We start from the raw sequence: 22,578 nt of genomic DNA, 5'->3' as shown, positions 1-22,578 counted from the left end.
AGTCTGCCATCAAAGCATCTGTGTTCCAGTGTACCACCCCGGTGCCTGCAAGCTTCTGGGTGATGTTTCTTCTACCTTCCCTTTTATCTCATGGTATGTATGCCTTTTTCCAGGTGATGTTTTAAAGTAAAACTAGAGTATCATGATACAGCAGGGATTTCAGTGGGGTCATTTCATGCCTGCTGGCTACAGGAACATTGTGAGTTGTTTCCTGGTACCTTGAGGGGCTTCTGGGGACTTCGGATTCCAGGACTGAAGGTATTTGTTCTGGCTGAAGGGGAAGAGGGCAACACTGACAGCTATGGGGTAATTGGCCTTTACTGCCAGCATGATGTAATCAGCATAAACAACAGACAAAATTTTGCACGAGATGAGTCACTTAATGTTGATATCAACCATGGAAGGAGACAGCACATCAACCTGAGCTTTGCAAAGCATGCGTGGTCGGGCATGGCCCATCTGCCCATCTCCATTTATTGAAATCGAAGACTGACATTACGGCATTTAATGGTCCTTCAGGCTCAGAGTATTGTCATCTGTCTCCACTTTTAGTGGCCATGAAAGCCTTGTTTTAGTTTCTCAGTATAGACAGAGGTGGTGTAGGAGCATTTCTTGGATGTTTTGCGGTTGTCAGCACGGAGTCACAGAGAAGGTGTGCAGCAATGATGTGCGGTTGATAGTGCTTTAGGGTCCAGCCTTGGTAGAAAGGGAGAAGGGTTAAACAACATTAGAGAGCCAATTTACATTCAGTGTTTTTATCTGATCACATGCAAAATCGCTGGCTTTTCAGGATTAAAAAGAAAAGGATGGGAGGATCTGGAAATCCTCTTTTCACTCCACAAGTGTAGTAAGGTAGGTGAATTTGCTAACTATGTACGTCAAATACATTACTGAAAAATTACAGGGCCAAGTGCACATGTGTTTAATTTCACTAAATTTTTTGGGTTTTTTATTATCTTTTAGATTTTTCAAGTTGAATAATGTAAATGTTTTTGCCACATAAAAAGCTCCTGATTCAATTTTTCAGTATTTAAAAAAAAAAATCATAGTTATAAATTCAGTGAATAAGAGAATATAAACTTACTATATAAATCAGACATGATCAAAAAGATATTTTGGTTCCCCAGAAAGCCAGGATTTTGATAATTTCTATCTCTGCCATAAAAACTCAGAAACTTAGCACCTGGAGGGGCTGAAACACCCCTTTTTCCCACCCAGCTGCATGGTGATCCTAAGCCGCTCTTCTTGACTAGCACCAGAAAAGTTGCAATACTGAAAAACTGCACCAGCATCTCTCATCACATGTTGAAGAAATTATCGTTACTAATCCCTAAGGTCATAAACTTTCATTGAACTTCATTTCTTTTTCATTGCTTAGTTCCTCCAGACCTTCCTGTCCGATAATCCTCTGCACTGATGATGGCTTCCATCTTTGTGCCTTTAGCAGGTTACATTAGTGCACACCTGTTTTTTGCACCAAAACAGAGCAACAAGGAGAAAGAGAGGTGCACCTGGCTCTGCAAGAAGCAAGGAGAAAGCAGAAGACAAGAACTGGTGGAGGGAACAATGGAAAGGAGGAGTGCAGAGACTCACACCCACCTCCATCTGATTGGATCTCCATGTTGAGAAGGATCAGCAAGACCCTCACTAAAGCTACAGTGGAAATGGTGTGCTGTTCTCCAGGATAAGCAATGGAGGAAGGAGCTTAAGTTCTCCCAAACTGGAGCCTGGTGCAGCCCTGGCTGCTGCGACCAAAAGCACAATAGCCAGGTTATTTCCTGAACTGCAGATGAAGAGTTAATGACCTGTAGGACTTTGCCAGCTGCAGGAGTGGTTGGTGCAGGAAGGACACCCTTGTCCAGGCATGTGACACAATCATCTCTGGTTCGGGTGTCCAGACTGCAGTCAGAGCGACGCGCTTGGCTGGCTGCAAACAGCTTCTCTCCCAGATTTCAGGTCACAGAGGCAGGATTCAAGATGGAAGCAGAAGATTATCCATTTATAAAAGTCTCTCTCCAGACACTTTGGGAACATCAGGCTCTATACAATGGGTCACATCATTCTGGCCTTGTCTCCCTCACCCTCATCTCCCTTATTTTTGGGGGATTTTCTTTGCTTCATGTGCTCGTGCTACCCTGCTTCCAAAGAGGCTGGAAGGCAGAAGCCCAGATCCAAAACATGCATCAGATTAGTCAAGTCCTTGCTGGAGGCCTGTCCCCAAGGGTTAGGAGGAGACTCTGCATCACCTCCCCAGCCAGCTGTAACTGGGCCAGCACTGCGCTGTATCCACTCGCCCACAGCCAGGGTGCTCCGGCAGACCAGGGTCCTCGCACCGCCTGCAGCTCCTGCCCAGGCTGCTGGAGCTCCAGGGACGTGGTGGGAAGGGGGGACACCGAAGAACTGCAGACACCTGCTGAGCATGAGAAGTAAAAAAAGGCAGACATGCAGACAAAGGTGACCCATCAAAGCAAGTGAGTGTGAAAAGAAAAAACAACTAATAGAGGAGAAATAAAATGGAAAAATATATTTGATGTATTGGAGAATTAAGGAGAGAAACAGAAGATGTGGTAGCAAGGGAAAAACTAAATAACAAATACCACACAGGAATAATGGTGGAGACAGCAGACACAACAGGGAAGTAGAATCCAGGCCTGAGAGAGAAGAGAAAGAAATTGTATTCAGAGCAGGAGAAGACAGTGACCTGGAAATTTATTCCAATAGCAGGAAGAGGCTGGGCTGTGCAATTTGGGGCTCATTGTTAGAGCCTGACAAGCCTTCCAGCAAGGGTGGATCCAGAGGAGAGAAGGAATGCTTGGAGAAAACTATGAGATGTGGGATACAAGGTAGGAAATTATCTACGAGGGAGTGTGAAGGCATCCACTGGTGATGTCTCATTTCATGACAAACAACATAGCAAGATTTCCACTGAATTGGACCATGGATCAACTAAAAATAGTGTAATGGTGCAAAATAAAAGGAGGACAAAAAAGAAAAAGAAGTGAAGAATAGCAAACAAGACTGATGCCTATACTTAACAAGGGAGAAAGAGTGATCCAGACAGCTGCAGGCCTGCCAGTCTGATGTTAATAGTATTCAATTAAAGAGTAACATAGCACATGGACAGGAAATGGAAAGTGGGATAAAATATAGTCTACTTTGTCTGACTAACCTGATAGTTAAGAAAACCTTTCTGTAAAGCTGTAGGCCCTGTGTGAACTCCAGGGAAGCAGGTGGGAACCTTGAGACCAACTGGGAACCTTGGTAGATACTGGAGCAATTTCATGCGGGAAGGAGTGGTTAAAGTCAAGATGAAAGCAGAGCCTGGTGAAAGGGAGAATACCACAACACGCAGAAGGTCACTACTGAGGTACTTTGTGGACATTCTTATAAATTGATTTCCTTAAGGAGTGGCACAAATATTAGGTGTAATCCGATGAAATCAGAATGTTGTGGTGCATTCGTACTGTAGGGGAAAGTAAAGGAATGCCACCAAAAAAAGGCTTGAAAGTCACCAGGAGTGCAGTTCTTTACTTCATTTGGGAGACTTTGTGAACTGCAAGAAGAGGAGTTACAGGAGTAACTGGCTACAGTGACTCTGAGCTGTCACTGCAAAGTGGGACTGAGAAGGGCAAATGCAGCCCTGGCTGTATACAGAGAGGGAATTCTCACCAGCTGCGCACCAAGTCTGTGACCACTCCTTCACTCCTGGTCACCTGGCTTCAGGAGAGGGAACTTGAACAGCAACACAGCCAGAAGAGTTACCATGGCATTAGCTGCAGGGACAGGCTGGCTAGTAAGAAAATGCTGGAAAAACTTGTTTAGTCTTCCATGTAATGGCTGAGAGGGAGATGACTGCTGCCTATAAATACATTGGAGCATAAATACCAAGGCAAGGACCTATGTGAGATAAAAGACAATGCTGGCACAGGAACAAATGGATATTAACTGACTGTGCATCAAATTAAGCTGGAAATGAGAAGATGATTCCTAACAATTAAAATAGTGAATTCTGAAACTGCCTTCAGATCAGATGAGTGTGAGTCAAAGCCCAGCCACTTTTTAAGATGAAGCTTCCTAAATCTGTGAAGACAGCACAGGATGAAGTGGTGCTGGAAACAACATGCAGTCAGGCTTAATGTCTCTGGAGTGTCCTTCTATCCTGTGTTTCCAAATGCTTGCAGTAGCTGTTGTGGTGTCACTGGGAAAAAAAATGAGTATATGTGCCACTTGTTTATTGATCTGTAGGTCGTTGTTTCCTGAAAGTGTAAGACTGGAAGAGTCCATCTAAACCATCCAAGCCAAGGGCCTCCCGTTGACATAGAGCTCTTGTGAAGGTGTGTGCGCCACCACCTGTGAGTGACCAGGATGCTGTGCCTTGGCTTTAGATGATGACCCAGGCTTCGCGTGGCCTCTCTGCCAACCATGCTGCTGCTTTGCCTCCTGGGGTGGACCGCGACCACCCTGTGGGAAGCCGCAGGAGGACTGGGACTCCCGTTTGAAATAGATGTCGAGATGGCATTGGACTGTGACAGGACCGGCTCCACCTCCCGAGCACCAGAGAAAACAGAGGGTGTGAGAGCGATGCCAGGGCTGTCTTTCGGCCATTTCCCTCATGCCCTCACCACCAACCTCGAGCCAACCCTCCACACCCCACTCAGGCCCTGCCCAAACCCGCAGCCTTTTTCCAGCCATTTTCCATTTTTGCCCTCCTGTTGCTGCGCCTCCACGCCCTCGGCCTCCCCAGACAGCTGCCTTGCCCCTAAAAATCAGCTAAACCCATCCCAAAACCCACCGCCGCCCCCCCCAAAATGCCACGGCCCTGCGCAGCCCCGGCCCCTGAGGCGCTGCTGGCGTGGGCGTGGCTACGGATGGGCGGGCCGCGGCGCTAGCGCCGATTGGTCTCGAGTGGAGAGCTCCGCCCCGGAGGGCGGAGCTCTTCCCCGAGGCCAATGGGCAGCGGCGGGGGGGTCGGCAGCTCTATTTAAGGGCGGGGGTAGCGGTGGTGGCGGGCAGAGCGGGGCGCGGTCGGTGGTGAGTGTGTGTGGCCGCGGGGGGTGCTGCATGCGGAGCGGGGAAACCTCACCGGGGCGGTGGGTGCTGGGTCCGGCGTCCAGCCCTGACTGGTGGGGCTGGGCTGGGGGTGCCTGGTCTTTCCCAGGGCTCCTTTTGGATTTTTGGGGGGGCTTGGGGGGAGGTGTCTGAGCCTGGTGGTGGGTTGGGGTTTGCTGTTGGTGTCTGCTGGAAGGGCTTTTGGGGCTGTTTGCTGAAGGTTGTTGCAGAGTAGGGGAGTGCTGAGGCCTTAGTGGGGTTTAGCTACTTTGGGATTGAAGCTTTGCCTGCCAGGGATGGTGGGTGCTGCCGGTGAGGCCGTGTGCTGGCTTGGCACCTGCTAAACAGCCTGCAGGGGTGGAAGAGGCCGGAGGAGGCTCGTGTGTGTCTGTGTCCCTGTCACCAGCATGCTCTGGGGCACGAGAGGAGGCGGGTGCCATCCACCTCACTAAAGTGGTGGTGGGATGAGTCTGGGGAGGCTGTGGCCTGATGGGCGGGATGGGTGTTGCGACATGCCCTTGGCAGGTGGTGAGGCTGGGTGCGGCTGCCACCAGGCAGGAAGGCGCTAGTGGAGGCTGTCACCCCCTGGAGGGAGGGATAACTATAATAGCAGTGTGGATCCTTGTGACAGGCCAGCGGTGTGGAAACCTGCCTGTGTCAGAAGGAGGAAGATAAGCGGAGTCCAAGTTGGGTTGTAGAAGTGATTTTTAAGAGCAGCTGGATCCTGACAGTGTGAGGAGCTGCAGTGCTCCCCAGAGCCCCCGGCTCACAGCCTGGTGCTGCTGCCCAGAGCACCCTCCGGGGTGCCCAGGGAAGGGTGTAATTCCTTTCCCGCAGCCCTCCTTTGGGGCAGTCGTATGCCAGAGCTGTCCCCTCTGTACTGTCTTGGTGTGGTGCTTGGGATGCTTTCCCAGCCTGCGAGGGGGAAAGACTGTCTCTCCTTGCTGGTTGTGTGCCAGGGCACAAACATCCTGGCCTGGCAGGTCTTTGGCAGCTGTGCTGGGGACAGGGTCGTGGCTGTGCCGGGGCTGCCTCCCTGCCGCTGGTAGAGACAGGCCCTGAGCCAGGGGTTTGTTTCCTCTCCGGGTCAAGAGCTGGTGGCTGCACAACTTAAGGGAAGGGGATCGGCATCGCTGTGTTGGTGCTTCTGGTGGGGCTGGGGGCAGCTGCTGTGGCTGGTCTCGGCCTGCCCCTGCAGCAGGGCAGGCTGTGGCTCGCTGGACGGTGGCTTAACCCCCCCCCAGTCACCTCGGCGGCGGTGCGGAGCCTCCCCGGGGCCAGCAGCCGCCGGGGCGTCACGCACTGGCCTTTCCCCACAGCCCCAGCCGGGCGGCGGCTCCGGGCCCGGCCGTACCAGGCGCTGTTGGCGGCAGTGCCGGCGCTCGGCCGGGCCGCGGCACCGCGCTTCCGGGGCCCGGAGCGGCGGTAGGCCCCGGCGGCGCCCCACCCCGCGGCCGTGCCGGGAGCCGCCCGCGCTTCCCGCTCCCGGCCGGGGGGGCGGCGGGAGGGGGTCGCTGCGGGGCTAAGGGCTCCCCCCAGCCAGCAGCGGGATGCGGGGCTGGGGGCCTGTGCTGGAGCCGCCTGGCTGGGGGTGGGAGTACGGCCCGTGCGGGGCGCTGCGCCGCGACCCCGACTGCCCTTGGCTCCCTGACACCCTCCGTCCGGGTGCGGCTGCTGGGCGCTGCCCTGGCTGAAAGCTGCGGGGTTGTTGAACAGCTGAGGAGGGCTGTGGTCTGCTGGGGCTTCACTGCAGCAGGGCGAGAGCAGCCTCCGGCAGTGGTGCTGGCTGCTCGGCATCTGGAGAGCTTTCTCCTACACAGCTCTCAGCATCAATGTACCATTGAGATGGCTCTTCCCTCCTCCTCCAGGCAGGGTGGCAGTACCAGGCCTCCCCCGCTGCTGCAACACAATGTTAGCTTTGAGTGCCAGCTCGTGTAGGTGCTTGGCCTCCCTCTGGCCCTCGCTCTGGAACGCCGGTGGGAGGAGGTCTCTGTCACCCTCCTGGTGGCAGCAGTAGCCTGGCTGCAAGCTCACCTCAGACTGGTCTCTGGTCATACAGGGGTCTGCACTGGCTGGGCAACTGGCGACTGCAGGTTTAGTAACTATGACCAAATGCTCATCTGACCTTCCACAGGCAGTACCGGATTTGGTCTGTAGGTCTCTCATGTGGGCCTGTTCCTCTCCTCTAATGAAGAGGCAGTTAGGAAAGCTGCTTCTTTTTGATCTCAGCAACAGGCTAAATGAGACAGCACAAATGCACAGGCATTGCAACATGAGGGGAGGCTTTGGGGGTGGCAGTCTGTATGCCTCAGTGCCTGGCTGTTTCTCACAGGGGGGCTGTCAGGTGCTTTCCCCATAACTGACCACCTTGGTTCTGGAGTCCTAAGAGCAGGAAGAAGTGAGGCGAATGCCCTTTCCTACACTCGGTAAGCAGTGTGGAATAACACTGGGCACTTTCCCTGCTAGTGCATTCCCTCAGAGCATCTCTTCTGCTCTCGGAGGCTGGGATTACCTGTGCAGCAGTGCGTCCATCCTGCTGTGCTGCCCCAAATTGACCACCTTCTCTTTTGCCAGAATGCAGCCAGGGCAGATTCCTAGCTGGATGGCGCTGACCTTCCCATCAGACCTGCTGGGCAGCTTCTTGAGGATGGTTTAGAGAGTCAAACAGTTGGGCGAGCCCTTGGGGCTTGACTGAGACTGCTGTGTCTTATCTCTTTCTTAGGAAGCCCCTCTAGATCTTGGGTGTGAGCTGCTGCTGGCAGCCTGTTTGTTTGAGAAGTAGCATGAAGCCAGCTGTTGCAGCATCTTCTTGCTGCATCTCGCTGTGGGGGTTAAGCCATGCCACCCACACAGCCTGGGCCTCTGCAGTCCTGCCCTGCCTTTTATTCTCATCTGTTTCCTGAAAGTCTGTTAGGTGGGAGGGGGATTATATGGTCCTTCAGGGCAGAAATGTAATATGAGAGAAAGCACTGTTAAAACTGAGGCTAGGAGAGTAAAAACACTGAAGGTGTCTCACACCATGTTTTGGAGGTGAAAATAAGTGAGTTTATTCAAGGTGCATAGTGTCTCCTTTTTTTCCTGGTGGAGAAAAGCTTTGTATCCCCAGGAAGCTCTGAAGCTGGTGTCAGAAGCAGGTGCATTGCTGCATGCTTGCCTTGATGCTGTCCTTGAAGGTTGCGGATGAATGCTTTCTCCTTTTCTACTGGGGTTACGGCACAATCAATGCTCAGGCTGAGATCCTTCCTTTAGGAAGAAGCTTACAGGAGATATTGGGAGTGGTGCCTGTGATGGCCCAAGAGATCTTCTGTGCTTTTCTGTACTTTTGTATTGGATTTGTGCTAGCATGTGCCCTCCTGGCTGTCAGATGGTGGGAGTACTGGGCTGGAAAGTCTGGTTCTTGCCAGTCAAACAGGTGAGGCAGCCTGGGCTCCTGCAGGGAGGAGCCAGTCCCCAGGAGCCAGGGCACTTCCCTGCAGGAGTTGTGGGACTGCTGTTACTCAGAGATGACAGGTTGCAGCTGCCACAGCCAGCTCCCCACCAGCAGACCTGTGTCTGGATGCTATCTGAGACTTCAGTGGCTTGGGGCTGGTGGAGGTGGTAAGCAGGTCTGATGGTTCTTGATTTCCCTTAGGGTCTCACGGGCTATTTAATTTCTGGTTCATTCTTCCCTGTGGGATGGATCAAGGTGGTTAGCTGTCACTGTGCAGCAAGTTCTCCAGCCTTGGCTGCAAGGAGTGCTCTTACCTTGTGGATCAGATCAGCTAGTGTGCTCTCATGGTTTGTTAATAGATTTGCTCTGTATACATACAGAATTATATATCATGCTGCTTCTACTTAACCCTAAGAGGCTTTCCCTGTCTGTACAGGACCAGCAGTAGGAGGAACAGCCCTGGCTTTGAGTGGTCCATCTACACCTGCGTGGAGATAATAAGACGTAATGCTTCTTTTTTGTGTGTGTGTGGAGGGCTGTGAACACTTTTAAAGGTGGTATCTATTAAGCCTTAGACCTATTAGGATCTGTGGTGCTTCTGCTGTGTTGCTGGAGTCTCTGGCATCTCTAGTATTGCCAGTGAATATCCCTTTCCTTGTCAGAAGGTGGTTGTGTGACTGGACTGCCTTCTTGGTGCAGAGGGTAGGCGGGTCCAAAGCAGATGTCTAGTGAGTTCCAGGCAGTGACCCTTTGTCTCAATGAGAAGTGGCTCTGGGTTCACACTTGGCCTTCTTGACTGGTCCAGACAGAACTGTTGGAGGGATTTCAGGAGTCTTTCCTTTCTGCATCTTGACTTGTAGACTTCTAATGTCTGTCTTGTCTTGGTGTGCCTGTCTAATTAATGCACAGGCCTGGATGGGGCAGGGCACAGCAATCATTACTGTGTAATGATTATAGACAGTGCTGTGAGAACAGAAGTGAAGCCTTGTAGTGAGGCACTTGCATAATGATTAAAACCGGAGATGAATGCTTTGGTACTGTCTGTCCCATCTCCAGATAGAGGTACTCTGTGTTCCTCTGCTGGAGGGCTTTGGAAGTCTTGACCTGTATCTAGAAGCAGGAGTCAGGAGCCAGCCCTGCTTGGTCTAACCCTGCCTGTCCTCCTCTGTAGCCTGCCTAGTTCTGTCCTTCCCGAGTGCTCTCCCATGCACCCTGAGGGGCTGCTGGTTGCCATCACTTCAGAGAGGGAGCCCAGCCATCTCTACTTCCTTCCCTCTCACCTGGTGCTGCATGAGGGAGTGGACACAGCTCAGTGTGGTTAGCTCAGAAAGGAAACACCTCCAGAAGTGGAAAATAAGGTATCTCACCCTCTGTTTCTTTTTTTCCTTCACTTTTTTACCCCTTTGTTCCTTGCTGTGTCAGACTTGCTGCCTAATGTTGCCTTTTCCCTGCTTTTTCCCCAGCTGCTGTCATCTGTACTGATACCAGTGCCCTGAATATGCAGGCACCAGTGTTGCATGTGATAAGGAGTAAGCCTACTCTAACAGCTTGCCTGATCAGCTTGGGGAGGTCCTGTCCCTAAAAAGAAAAAAGTGTGCTGTGCATATAGACCTTTTACTGCAATGTATGCTGTTGTGGGACCTTGAAGTCTGATTACCTGCCTTTTTTGTAGAAGGTTACCAGTACCCTATTGCAATGGGATTGTTCCTTCCCCTGAAAGCTTGCGGGGTGCCACAGACTGCCCAGGCTCTGCAGAGTCTGCCTGCTAATCTGGGAGTCTCCTCTTGCTCTCCCTGCTTCCAGTGAGCATGGGAAGGGGAGAGCTTAGTCTCTGTTTATAGGATGCTATCCAAAGGCCTCAGGGTTTCACAGCCACTGCATGAGATAGTGGTAGGGTATTAACACACACTTGGTGAAGATGGGGAAACTCCTCAACTTCAGACAGGTCACTTCCTGCCACTTGGAGCCAGTGTGCCAGGAACAGCACCCAGCCGGCATGACTCCTGCACCAGCTGCAATGGTAGCTCTTGCAAGAGCTGTTACATATCAAGGCTTTGAGAGTTTGCATCCCTTCTCTGTGAACACAGTCCTCCTATACTGACTTCAAAGTATGCTGATGCAGAGCAGATGGTACCAGGCTGTTAGCCATGTCCTTTGACATTCAGCATGAAATAGCTGAGCCACAGGAAGTGACAAATAGATGTGATTCAAGTAGGAAAACTTACCTGGTGGTGTTAACTACAAAGTCTACAGGGAAACTTCATGCTATGTTGTGAGCTGAGAGTTCTGGGACTAGATCTCATCAAACTCTGATCAGAGAGCCTGTCCTGACTCCTCAGAGCCAAAACGCCAGAGCAGGAGAGCTCTATTTTCCTGCTCTGCCCTAATCTGCTGGTATGACTTCCCACACTTGAAACATAGCGGCTTGTGCTCTGCTGCCAGACTGGTCTTGTGTGCCCTGTAAGCTGGTGCACAGGCATCTCTTTAGGCTGTAATTTTTCTCTTGGGGGGGAAAAACATGGCTTTAGTAGCATGTGGACAACAGTGCCTTAACTGAATCTTCAGTAAGATGGTTGAAATTGTTACCAGTAATGCAGGTGTACTTGAATACAGCTCTCCTGTTGAGTGCTCTCTGCTGCACATGCTTGAGCTGGTATCCCAAGATGCTGTGTGTGAAGCGAGTGTGCACTGGCTAGTTACAGGCCCCACTCCCTTTCACCTGGGCACAGAGCAGCAGCAGGAGATCCAAATCCAGTTTTCTCTGCTTCATGGCAAATTTCAGTCTTGGAGTGATCCCACTGCAGAATTCGTAAGAACAGGGTGCTGCTGCTGCTGGCCAGACTCCTTCTCCCCCTTGCCTACATGATTTTGTGCTCCTTGTCTTGCTGGATTCACTTGTGCGTAAACTCAAGAAGGCTTCTCCTGGAGCTGTGACTGACAGCTCTTGGTGATGGTTTGAGGTGCCAGCCTCAATGTGTGGCGTGTGCAGCCCTGTCTCTGCCTGGTCTGGGGCCACCAGACCCCGGGTTGGTCAGTCCTGCTCTTCCACAGCAACAGCTGCTGCTGACAGATGCTTCTGAACCATGGGTCCCCATAGCTCTGCTGGGAAACATGCTCCCTGGGCGCATGGAGCTGTGTGCCAGCCTTGCTGGACCCTGCAATGACTTTCTAGAGCTCCAGGAAGCTGGGTGGGGGCTATGGTGAGGAGCTGGGGGAGGAAGATCTGTCTTCCTGAGAGGCTGTGGAGCTCAGAGCTGCATCAGGCAGCAAGCCTTGCTACCAGCTTGTAGGTCAGGGGTGAGGGTTGGTTTGATCTCTGGCCAACTGGTTATCTCCTGACCTTTGAGGGTTGCTGCTCCCTTGGGAGCCCCACAGGGGCCAGGCCTGGCCTGCTTTAGCCAGTTCAGCAAGGGCCCTGTGCCAGCTCTCCCTGGGGTGGCAGTGCTGTGGCCACCGACCAGACTGTTTTGGTGCTGCCTGTAATTAAACTAGTGGGGAGATTAGGGTGGCTTGCTTTCTCACTTATTACAGGACTGATTTCTGACTCTAATGCTGATGGGGTAGGAGTGTTGGATGGCTGGGGCTGAGTCTGTTGCTTGCAGATGGCTGCTGTGTGGGGAGAGATGCACACTGCGAGGCTGTTAACAAAACTAACTGGGTTGAGCTCTGGTCTCTGTCAGTGTTGTGGTTCACAGTGCTGTGCTCTGACTGCTCTTGGGCTGGTTATAAAGGGCCTTGCTGTTCTTGCTGAAGTTGCACTAATTAGCTGTATAGCTTGTTGGAAATACGCAGTCTACACATTGCTTGGTGTAAGCAAGTATCTAATCCTTGATGTTGGTTACTGGGGCAGAATGTGGCCTGGTACTCTGGCTTGCAAATAGTGGGAACTTTCTTGCTGAGATGGGGAAGTGACACCCAACAGGGTGAGAAGTGGAGGGAGATGTGTTGCAAGGTCTCGAGGTATTGTGCAGGGTGTGTTTGGGCCCCTAGGGTTCCTGGTGCTTTGGGATGCTTGGACCTGTTTGCTTGACTTCTCTTCAGCTGTTCAAGGCTCAGCTTTGGGTTCCCCATCTCTTCCCAATTCCTTGCCCAAGAGGATCAGGATCCAGGGGGAGTCAAAGAACAGCGTCTCCCCTGCGCAGAGCAGACAGGTACCAACTACTGAGCTGTAAGCGCCTACAGTGTGTGATGTGCAGTGGAGCATGGAGGGCAGTAAGAGCGGATGCTTGGCTGTGTGGCAAACCTCTCTCAAAGTGCAGAGGGACATCAAGTGCTGGTGTTTATGCACAGAGGAAATGGCAGGAGTGAGTTCAGGTTCCCAGACACTTGCTGCTCTGTGCTGGAAAACCCCTGCCTGCAGCAGAAGGGCTGGCATGGAGCCTTTATGGCTCAGGCAGGCCAGTGCACTTTGCATCCTCCTGCTTAGTGAAGGTAATGCTGGGGCTGCTCTACAACTCCCCCTTTGCAGCTCAACTGCTGACACCCTAAGGCCAGTGGCTGTGCCTTGGGAGACAGAGGAGGGTGAGACATACCTGCATCTGCTCACTGAGCAAGGCACACTTCAGCTTCTGCCTAATGCAGGACCATGTAGCATGCCAGTGTGGATATCAGGCCTTGCAGAGATCCTAATACCTTGGGGGATTCCTTGGAGATGTGGTTGCTCTGTTAACTGAATGCAGCAGGATGTTCTGCTTAGGGAAGCTGTGGAAAATGCATAGGTTCTTTTCATAAAGGCCTGTAGCATAATTCTGCTAGTTCTGCCTTGGTAGAAGTCCTAGTGCTTGCCCAGACCCCATGCTCAGGACAAGTTCAATGCCTCCCCTCTCCCTGCGGCACATATGGCTGTAGGAGTGCTGGAGGTGCTTCACAACGCACAGCAATAAGAGGGACTTGTTGCTGTTCACACTGGTGGGGACTTCTGTGCTAATGCTGGGTTGAAGTGGGCTTTTCCCACTGCTTGGGGGGATAGTTGTCTGGGTTCAGGGCTGCTACCAGGGTGACCCTTGTCTGTTGTATGCTCTGTGCAGCCTTCAGCAGCTCTGTCAGGGCAAAACTGCAGTGCGAGTCTTCTCACCCAAGTGTCCGGTGTCCTGGGACCCTGAATTGTTTTGAGCTGGGGTCCTAGCTGGACAGTGGTGCTGGAGACTTGCTGGCATCAGTGTCAGTGAAGTAATCTGTAGTGCCTGAGCTCAAGTGTTTCCCTGCAGTGTGAGATGTAGCTCTGAGCTCCTGGGCAACTGATATGATCTTCTCATCCTAGCCTGCCCAAAATAGGCAAGTGCTCTGCAGGAGTTTTGTCTCTGCCCTGGACCTGTAGTAAAGCTGACTCATTCAGCTTGATAAGATAAACACAGAGCTTGAATAGTCAGGTACCTGTGCTGGGAACTAACTCTTGAGGGCTCCTCAATCTAGCAAATAAAGGTGTAGCTGGATGTAGTGGTTGAAAGTTGAAACTAGACAGACAAGTTTGGAGCTTGCACTTAGCCATTAAAGCAACATAAAGCTCAGCAGCTTTCTGGACTTGTACTTACTGTGTTTTCTACAGCTGGAGCCTTGAGTGGCTCTCAAGGATACTATAGTTCCTGCTATGCTTTTCTGGCCTCTGCATGTGGAGAGTGGATAATCTTGGCAGTGCTCAGGACCTTAAATATTATTTGTATCACGGTGGTACTACAAGTGAGTATTACTTGCTATTAAACCTTTTGAAACCTTGGGTTGGGAAGGTGAGCATCTGTTCTGCTGCTAGTGTCCCTGAGGCGTGGGGATCAGTCCTGAGTGGGCTTTGCTCTATTGCTGCAGCTGCCACCAAGTTGGCATGAGGAACCACCTTCTTTGCTTTCTAAAGCACAGCAAAACTTCTCGGGCTCTGTCCCTGGCGTGTGTGGCTGTGCAGGCTGCTCTGGAGCTCGCCTTGGAGGAATGGGTACTTTGGGGTGCGGGGGTGAAGGGGGAGACCTGTTCTATCCCACTGCTGTTGCAGAGAGGTTGGGTGGCATTCACCCATTTAGAGGAACACACAGGGTATGACTGGGCAGGCACAGAGCTAGCACTGTTGCTGCACTAAAGTGATCTACAGAGAATGATGAGCCAGACTGGTGTGTGCCAGGCCCCTGTGAAAATTGCTGCCAGTGAAGCCTGTCATGTAGGTGCTTGGTAGCACTGCACAGGTAGTGAGTGTCAGCTGCTCTCCTGCCTGGGTCCCAGCTAAAGCAAAGAGCACTTTGCTGAGCTCTTCCTCTTGCAGCGAAGCTGAAGGAGCAATGTTGGTGCTGGCTGGTGAGTGCTTGAGGTGTCAGTGGCTGCTGGATACTCCCAGCTGGGACCTTACTGGGGAGAATGTTACTCTGGCTTCAGCCTCTCAGCTGCTGGTCTGGGAGAGGCTGTGTGCTTCCTGGTGGCAGTGGTGATAAACCTCCTGGGGGGACTGGGCTGTGGACCCATTTCCTCAGGCGTGTGTGTGGACAGTGATTCCTGTGCACCTTCTTGGTAGCACAGGTCTTGGTCTGGTAGCAGCTCTGGGGAATGCCTCCCTCGCAGGTGGGTGAGTCAGGTGAGGCTGGGCCTCTGCTCTGCCTCCTTCCTGCTGCTCTGGTGTCCTGTCGGCTGGGGAGAGATTGGGAAGCACAGGGAGCTGGGTGAGGGTGTTTCAAACGTGCCTGCAGCAGCAAGAGCCTGGGCCCTTCCTGCTCTTCTGGGGAGCATCTGTCTGGATTCCTGTCTGGTGTATGCTCATAGTGAGGCTGAGCAACTGTAGGGAGTGCCAGTCCTTCTCCCTGCAGCCTTATATCCTTCTGCGGCTTTGTCCCCTAACTGGGGATACTGTCCCCTGTTGGGAAGGGTAGTGGAAATGTCATTGCCAAGTAGGATGCACCGAGCCTGAGGTGCTGTGTTATGGGGTGGTAGCTCTTGTCAGGAGGGTTTTGTGCAAGGATGTGAAACCAGGAACTTGGAGATCAGAAACTGGTGTTTGTTTCTGAACTGATGGCTTTCCTTCCTCATGCAGCGGGTCTGCCAGTGATGCTGTGTTGCTTCTCTGGTGATCAGTGGGCAGGAGCCAAAACCTGATCATAAAGGCAGTGCTCTATAGAGAGTGCAGGCCAGCTCTCCTTGGAGACCTTGCACCAGGGTCAGGCAGACCAGTGTGCTGGGTGGGCGTGGGTAGCAAAGTTGGTGGCAGTATCATGGTTGTTGTGGATGATAAAGTTTGGAGCCTGTACAGCAAGAGCAAGACTAAGGGGCTGGAGATACAGTGCTGAGGTTGGAAGCTTGCCTAGCTGGCTTGGAAGGGCTGCTGGTGGTGGATGGTGGGGTTGTCAGCAGAGCTGGGGAGAGCAGGCCAGGCTCAGTGAGGAGAAGTGGGGAGCATATGGCTCAGCTGGAATTTTGGATGCTCGTGTGTAATCAGCTGAGAGCCATGCTGGCCAGATACACATGACTGTATCTCTGAAGCTCTGCTTAAAATTTGCTGATCTGCAGGGCTGTGCTCTGCAGGCTGCCCTCTTGGGAAAACAGCTGCTTGATCTGCCCTTCCTCTTCACAGAGATACTGCCACCACCATGGAGGGGATTGTGACCATGTATCAGGACTTCATGAAGAAAGCAGGTGGGTGTTTGGCTCTGCCCAGCTGCAGGGCAGGTGGCACTATGTGCCTTACTGCCACAAGCACAGGGGGGTGGTCTGTCATTGCTGAAGCAGTCTGGGTCTAGCTGCATCCTGCCTCTACCCTGATGTAGATGCAGCTCTGGGGTTTTTGGGCTGCCCATTAGGAGGTTATCTTGCCTCAGTGCCTGTGCAAGCCCTTTTTGGGGCACTTCTGCCCTCTTGGGCAGAGGGTCTCCAGGCTGCCCTGCAGCGTGGCTTCAGGCTTTACCTTACAGAGTTTGGCTGGCTTTACCAGCCTCTGCTCCCAGACTGGGTCCCCCTGCACTCCTGTCCTAGGAGAACAGGATTGCCATGTCCTTGCCTCCACTCTGGCATTAGCATTGCTGGCACTAGATTGGGGTGAGGATGCTAATTGCCCTGCACCTTGACTCTTTCTGCAGACCCCCGCATTGCTGATTATCCACTGATGCAGTCCCCGTTCCTTGTGATGGGCATCCTTCTGGCATATGTCTACTTCGTGCTATCCTTGGGTCCCCGGCTAATGGCCAACAGGAAGCCTTTAAACCTGAAGAAGTTCATGGTGCTATATAACTTCTTTCTGGTGGGACTCTCACTTTACATAGTCTATGAGGTAAGTTGTTTGCAGTAGGCTTTGTTTGGCACATATAAAGCAGTCCATGCAGGCGGTGTGGGTGATGGGGAGCCTTTTTACAGGCTGTTCCTGGCCCTTCTGCACAGGGCTTGGGAAGTGCAGTGGGTGATGTGTTGGGCTTAATCCTGATGATGCTCTTGTTGCAGTTTCTGATGGCAGGGTGGCTTACTGGGTACACCTGGCGATGTGACCCTGTGGACTTCTCACAGGACCCCAAGGCCCTCAGGGTGAGTTCTCATCCATCTCCCAATAAGTGGGGATGGCCTTTAGTGCTTGTGTTTGGACAGTAAGGTCACAGCTACCTGCCTCTCCTGAGGCAGAGGGCTTGCAGTCCCTGTCTGTTGGTTTCACCCCAGGGTTACTGTATGGAGACCCTTGGTCACTGGGCATGTTCAGGCTGAGGTGGGTCTCTAATGTTAACCTGTTTTGTTACAGATGGTCAGTGTTGCTTGGCTCTTTGTCTTCTCCAAGTTCATTGAACTGACGGACACGGTGAGTTACTGAGGAGGCCTTGTCACTTCTTGCTGGGCAGGGAGTTGGGGCCCAGTGTACTTGGTGTGGGTGCTTTCTTCAGCCCTTCCAGTCTGACCTGGCAGTGCTTCTGTCTGGCATCACTGCCAAGGAGGCCACTCTGGGCTATTGCAGAGGCCACTCTTGGCATGTTAGAGCTCTGGAAGCTGTGGGGTGACCTAATGTGTGGTGGCAGTGAGCTTGGAGGAGGGGGGGGAAGCATCACTGAGATCAGACACTGTGAATTAGTGGCCCAGCCTGCTCTAGCTGCTCCCAAGGCTGCAGGTCCTTGATGCTGTTGGGCTCTCATTGCAGGTTATCTTTGTCCTGCGGAAGAAGAATGAACAGGTCACATTCCTGCACCTCTTCCACCACTCTGTTCTGCCTTGGAGCTGGTGGTGGGGAGCAAGGTTTGGTCCAGGTAAGATGAAAACTGTCTGGGTGCACAGCTTGGGGAAAGGGTGGGGTTAGCCCCAGCATGCTGAGAAGGGTTTTTTGGCTCTGCTGATCTCCTAGGAGCTCCTTGTAGTGCTAATTGCTGTGGAGGATTGACTTATGCTAATGAAAATCTGTCTTAACAGGGGGAATGGGCTCATTCCATGCCATGATCAATTCCATGGTGCACGTTGTCATGTACTTCTACTATGGGCTCTCAGCAGCAGGACCTGCCTTTCAGAAGTACCTGTGGTGGAAGAAGCACATCACGGCCATCCAGCTGGTGAGTCTGTGCTGTGGAACAGAGCATGTGGGGGGTAGGCCAGCCCTTGTACTTATGAAAGGTGCAGCCAGCAGCGGTAGCTGTCTCTTCTGCAGCCTCTCGCTCTGGGTTTCTAGCAGCTCTGGCCCACTGTGGGCTTCTGATAGCCCTACCAGCCTGGTTAGTGCATGGGTGCTGCTCAGCCTGCTGCCCCTGGGCTGCAGCTGTTTTGGGAGGGTGAGAGGCGTATGCTGTCTTGAGACTTGTGCCTGCCTCCTTCAGCTGCTGCTGAATGTGCCTCACCATAAGGATGTCTACTTCGGAGTGGGAAAGAAGCTTACTGGTTTCACTTAGAAAGAAGGTCTTTAGTGGGATCCCTGACCCTGCTCCCATGAATAACTTGTCCCTGCTCTGCCTTGCTCCCAGGCACAGTTCGTGATTGTCTCCGTCCACATCTCCCAGTATTACTTCATGCCCAGCTGCCAGTACCAGTTCCCCATCTTCATCCACCTCATCTGGATTTATGGGACCATCTTCTTCATCCTCTTCTCCAACTTCTGGTACCAGTCCTACACCAAGGGCAAACGGTTGCCCAGGGTGGCTGAGCAAGCAGCGCAGCACAATGGTAGCAGCATCCATGAGAATGGCACTGTCACCAACGGCAAGGTCAAAGCCAACTAGAGGGCAAGGCCCTCCCAGAGCCAATGAGAGCCCCGGGGCAGAGGCAGCTGGGACCTGTTCCCCTGCTCCTGGGTGCCACTAGCCAAGTCAAGTGCCTACAGACTGTTGTACCCCTGTGCCCAGCCCTGCGGTCCTCTGTCTGCATGCCCAGCCCCTCTGCTCTGAGCAGCCATGGGCAACTTCTCCTGCTCCTGGGAGGGCTTGTGCTGTTTCTCAGGGTTGCTGAGCAGAGAGGCAGCTGCCTGCATCACAGCTGTGAGGCTGCAGTCCCATTCCAGTGTTTCCAAAGGAACTTCCCCCAAGTGCCTACATCTGGCCCTTCTGCCTGGGGGCCATTTCCTTCTGAGTAGGACCAAAAGAAGAGACTGGTCCCTGTCCTGGTGCCCTCTCCTCTTCCCTGTCTCATCAGAGCCTGTGTGGATGAGCAGACTTGTCCCTGGCTGCTTGCCACTGCCAGCTCAAGTGTGAGTGCTCCTGCTCTACCATGCGTTGTGCCACTTTGTTCCATGCCACAGTGCTGCATGTCCCTTCTGGTCCGTGTGTGCCCAGGTGGGGGGTCCTGCTCTGGTGTATCTGTGCTCAGGCATGGCTGTGGAGAATGTAGGGGCAGTGCATATGGGACTCAAGGGCCCAGACCTGCCCAGTACAGTACACATGCCCTGTGCCTAGTATGTAGCAGGGGTTGTGACAGCCTGAAATGCCTCCCCTGCACAGTAAGCCCAGGTTGCCTTGCCTTTCTGTGCCTGGGCTGGGTGCTTGGTGTGTGCTTTAGCCACACTTACCTGATCCTGTATGGCAGCTGGTGGCTTGCTCCAGAGTGGGGGAGGCCAAGCTCAGCCTTGGACCACTTCCATTCCTGCAAACTCAAGACTTGAGCAATAATTGCCCCTAGAATCAGCTCCTGGGTGCTCCTGCTTGGGACCAGCCCTGCTCTGGCCCAGTGTGAGTACAGCAGAGGGTGGTTGTAGTGTGCCCTGCTATGGTGTAACAGTGAGCACCTCTTGCCTCTGTGGATCTGACTGGGCCTGGGTGAAGGTGTACTCTGCCTTACAGCAGGGCAGTGCAGCAGCTCTCCTGGGCCTGGTGCCCATCACCTGCTCTGGCTGTAACCAAAACCATGCTGATGGCCTTGATGATGAGGTGAAGGAGCCAGGCCCTGTCAGATTGGGCTGCTCTTCTATCACAAATAAACAGACAGAAGGAGAAATGGCTCTGCTGTCTTGTTTTCCTGGCTTGCTGTGCTCAGAAGCTGTTCCAGGTGCTTGGTCCTGCCCAGTGTGGTTGGAGGCAGGGCTGGGAGAAGCAGCTGGTGTAGCAGGTTTGTGTGTTGGGGGGAGAGGGCAATAGCAGTGTGCTGATAGAGCAGATGGTAGATTGTTTCCAAGTGCTTTGGTAGAGCAGTGCTCAGGGCAGGAAATGTGTCAAGGCTCCTGTTGTGAAAGTGGCTCCACCCTGTGAAAGAATGGCTGGGGTGGAGTGTGGGTGTGGGCTGGGATCCAGGCCAGCTGCCCAGGCAGAGCTGCTGCTTTTCAGAAATCCTGGGGAGCTGAAGCCTAACAGAGCAGGGAATAGAGAGCCTGGAACCCCAGGTGATGGGGGAACAGCAGTCTTGCTTTCTGTATCTGCTGAAGCCAAATCTGCTGCCATCTGTGAATGACCCTGCAGTGTGGATCTGTGCAGAATATAGCTCAGGTTGGTCAGGGGAAGGTTTATGTTGCTGCTACCTTGCTTTTGCTACAGAAGTGCATCTTGCCTGGCTGGGCTCTGTCTCTACTGCCTGAGACAGTCTGGCTTACCTTCAGTGCTGTTGGGGTGCAGTGCTGCCTTCCCCATCACCTTGTGACTGGGGCCCTCCTGAGCAGGGCGGCCAGCCTAGGTGCTGACTCAAGCCTGGGAAGAGGGGTAGGTAGCTGGCTGGGCTGCTTGTGGCTGGGAGGAATGCATTAGACCAGCAGGCCTCCAGAAGCTGAGTTTCACTGTAGGTTTGTTTGGGATGTGGGAGGGCTTTAGTGGATGTCCAGCCAAAGCCCTAGAGCATGGCTTGTTATGAGGGGAAGCTCTGCTGACCATGCCTGAGCTGCTGTATGCCTCAAGGCCATGCTCTGAAATGTAGGAAAACCTCTTCAAGTGACCTGAACTGGTGTGACCAATATGCCTAACTGCATGTGGGTATCACCACATTTTACAGTGCTCAGTGCCCTTGTATGAAGCCTTAAAATGGGATCTGGCTGCCGCACTGTGTAGTGTTCTCCCAGTTATTGCTGCTTCCCTGGGCAAGGACTGGCAGGAGAGCTTGTTCTGGTCCCTGCTGAAGTGGTGTGTAACATTAGTTCAGTGCTCAGAAGTCACTACCTCAGGAGCTGTAGGTGACTGCCTGGCTGAGGTGGAGCTTTTCCCATCTAGCCTCCTTCTTTGTCCCCAGCTGACTCTTGGTAAACAGGACTGTCTTTGCTTTTGCCCAAAATAGTAACAATACTTTAATCTACTTATGCTTGGCACTTTAAAAGGGGCTGTTCCCTATGTGTGCTCTGCTTTCCCTTCCTCCAATTGTTCCCATTAGTTGTGATCTTTCCATGGGCTGGCCATGGCATTTGGTAATTTATATGCTGTCATGGTCAGTCTGGGCTACTGCTCTGAACTGAATTCACACCTTATATGGCAGCATTTCCTGGGCCTGCTGGATCAGTGCCCAGCTCCTTCCTCTGCTCCTCCTCACTCTAGGGCAGTAGAACCAGTGTGGGGTCAAAGGAAGATACTGCAGTAGCATCACCTTCTAGTAATGCTCAGAGGACTTTTAAGGGGTGTGTAATGCACAGCTTCTGGGGGTGGGTATGTGCTAAGGAGAGAGGCAAGACAGGCTCTGTCTGAGAAAGATAAACTGCTATTATAGAGGAGTGAAGAAACTACACCAGCTTTCAGGTCTATAAAGCCTTCCTTTCAGGGTCAGGAACTATGGGAAGCCTTAATCTGCTGTGGGGGCATAGGGCAAATCTGTGCTAATTCCCACTATTGAACTGGAGGTGTGTGGGGCAGGGCTCCTACAACAGCAGCCCAGCTCTGGGGGGGTTCCTGCCCCCCTTCTCTGTTATATCCAGTGGCTGCCCTAGGATTTGCTTCTAAAGAGGAAGGAGAGCTGCCTCTTCCTCTCCTAGCCCTCCCCTGTTCTTCCCCAGGTGGCCAAATGGGGATGCACCAACAGCCCTGCTGGGAAGGTGCTGGGCTCAGCTGCTGCTAGCTGTTTTGTGAGACTGTGCCCCCCCATATCAGCAATAGGTGGGGGGCTGCTGTGGTGGTTGTGGGGTGCACACAGGCTGGCGTCAGCACAAGTTGGTGCCAACACTGCCCACCATTGAAGGCTCCATGGGGCTTAAAGCAGGAATGTAGTGCCAGGTACAGCATGGTACTGTGCTGAGAGGAAGGTGAAAACAGTTAATAATCCACCCTCAGGTGGGAGGCCCAGGCCACAGTGCTAATCAGCTGTGCAGTGACCCTGGCTGCACTGGTGCAACCCCACACCCACCACAGCTCCAATGTGCAAAACAGCATAGCCCTGCATTGCTCCCTGCACTTGCACCAGCATAACTGAGTCTGGAAAAAAAGCATTTTTCCAACTGCTGGGGAGTCAAGCTCTACCAAATGGCAGCTGAGCCCTGGTGCCTGCTTCCCTGTGTGCAGCCTCACAGACTTCCCCTCAGCAGGAAGGGAGGACAGAGATCAGGGCTGCTGGAAGAGTCTATGACTAAGGGCCATGCACTGGGTTGATGGTGCTTTGGGAGTCTCTTGTCTGACATCCAAGCTGGCTGTGGCAATGTAAACTAACCTTTTGTTTTGCATCAGGCTATACACCATTGCCAGCCCCTTTCTGGCCTTTGAGGTGAATACAGCTGTTGCTGTATGTTTCCAGCCCCCCCTTTTTTCCCCATAGCATTTGGCTCCTAAATTCAATACTAAATTCAC

At 52.8% G+C, this 22,578-nt stretch overlaps 1 protein-coding gene across 2 annotated transcripts; it reads left to right on the top strand.

The window, feature by feature from the left end:
• The first annotated feature begins 5,013 nt into the window (after positions 1-5,013).
• ELOVL1 (ELOVL fatty acid elongase 1) lies at positions 5,014-19,816 on the top strand. 2 transcript variants are annotated; one of them, XM_059821857.1, is made up of 8 exons: positions 5,014-5,031; positions 16,020-16,081; positions 16,522-16,712; positions 16,880-16,960; positions 17,169-17,225; positions 17,559-17,664; positions 17,825-17,961; positions 18,367-19,816. In XM_059821857.1, the coding sequence occupies exons 2-8, from the start codon at positions 16,036-16,038 to the stop codon at positions 18,619-18,621; spliced, it is 873 nt and encodes a 290-aa protein (XP_059677840.1). In that variant the 5' UTR covers positions 5,014-5,031; positions 16,020-16,035; the 3' UTR covers positions 18,622-19,816. The 2 variants fall into 2 exon arrangements, with proteins under 2 accessions (XP_059677840.1, XP_059677838.1); XM_059821855.1 differs by lacking the exon at positions 5,014-5,031 and adding an exon at positions 9,821-9,837.
• The last annotated feature ends 2,762 nt before the right edge of the window (positions 19,817-22,578 follow it).

The sequence above is a fragment of the Gavia stellata genome, chromosome 10 (assembly GCF_030936135.1).
Source record: "Gavia stellata isolate bGavSte3 chromosome 10, bGavSte3.hap2, whole genome shotgun sequence".
Classification (NCBI taxonomy): Eukaryota; Metazoa; Chordata; class Aves; order Gaviiformes; family Gaviidae; genus Gavia; species Gavia stellata.
This window is presented reverse-complemented; position numbering and strand designations above follow the sequence as displayed.

Bases quoted from the DNA above. Each gene is read 5' to 3' on its own strand.
- ELOVL1 (XM_059821857.1), top strand. From the start codon at position 16,036: ATGGAGGGGATTGTGACCATGTATCAGGACTTCATGAAGAAAGCAG. The intron at 16,082-16,521 runs GTGGGTGTTTGG...CTCTTTCTGCAG, and splicing joins GGACTTCATGAAGAAAGCAG to ACCCCCGCATTGCTGATTAT. The intron at 16,961-17,168 runs GTGAGTTCTCAT...GTTTTGTTACAG, and splicing joins AGGACCCCAAGGCCCTCAGG to ATGGTCAGTGTTGCTTGGCT.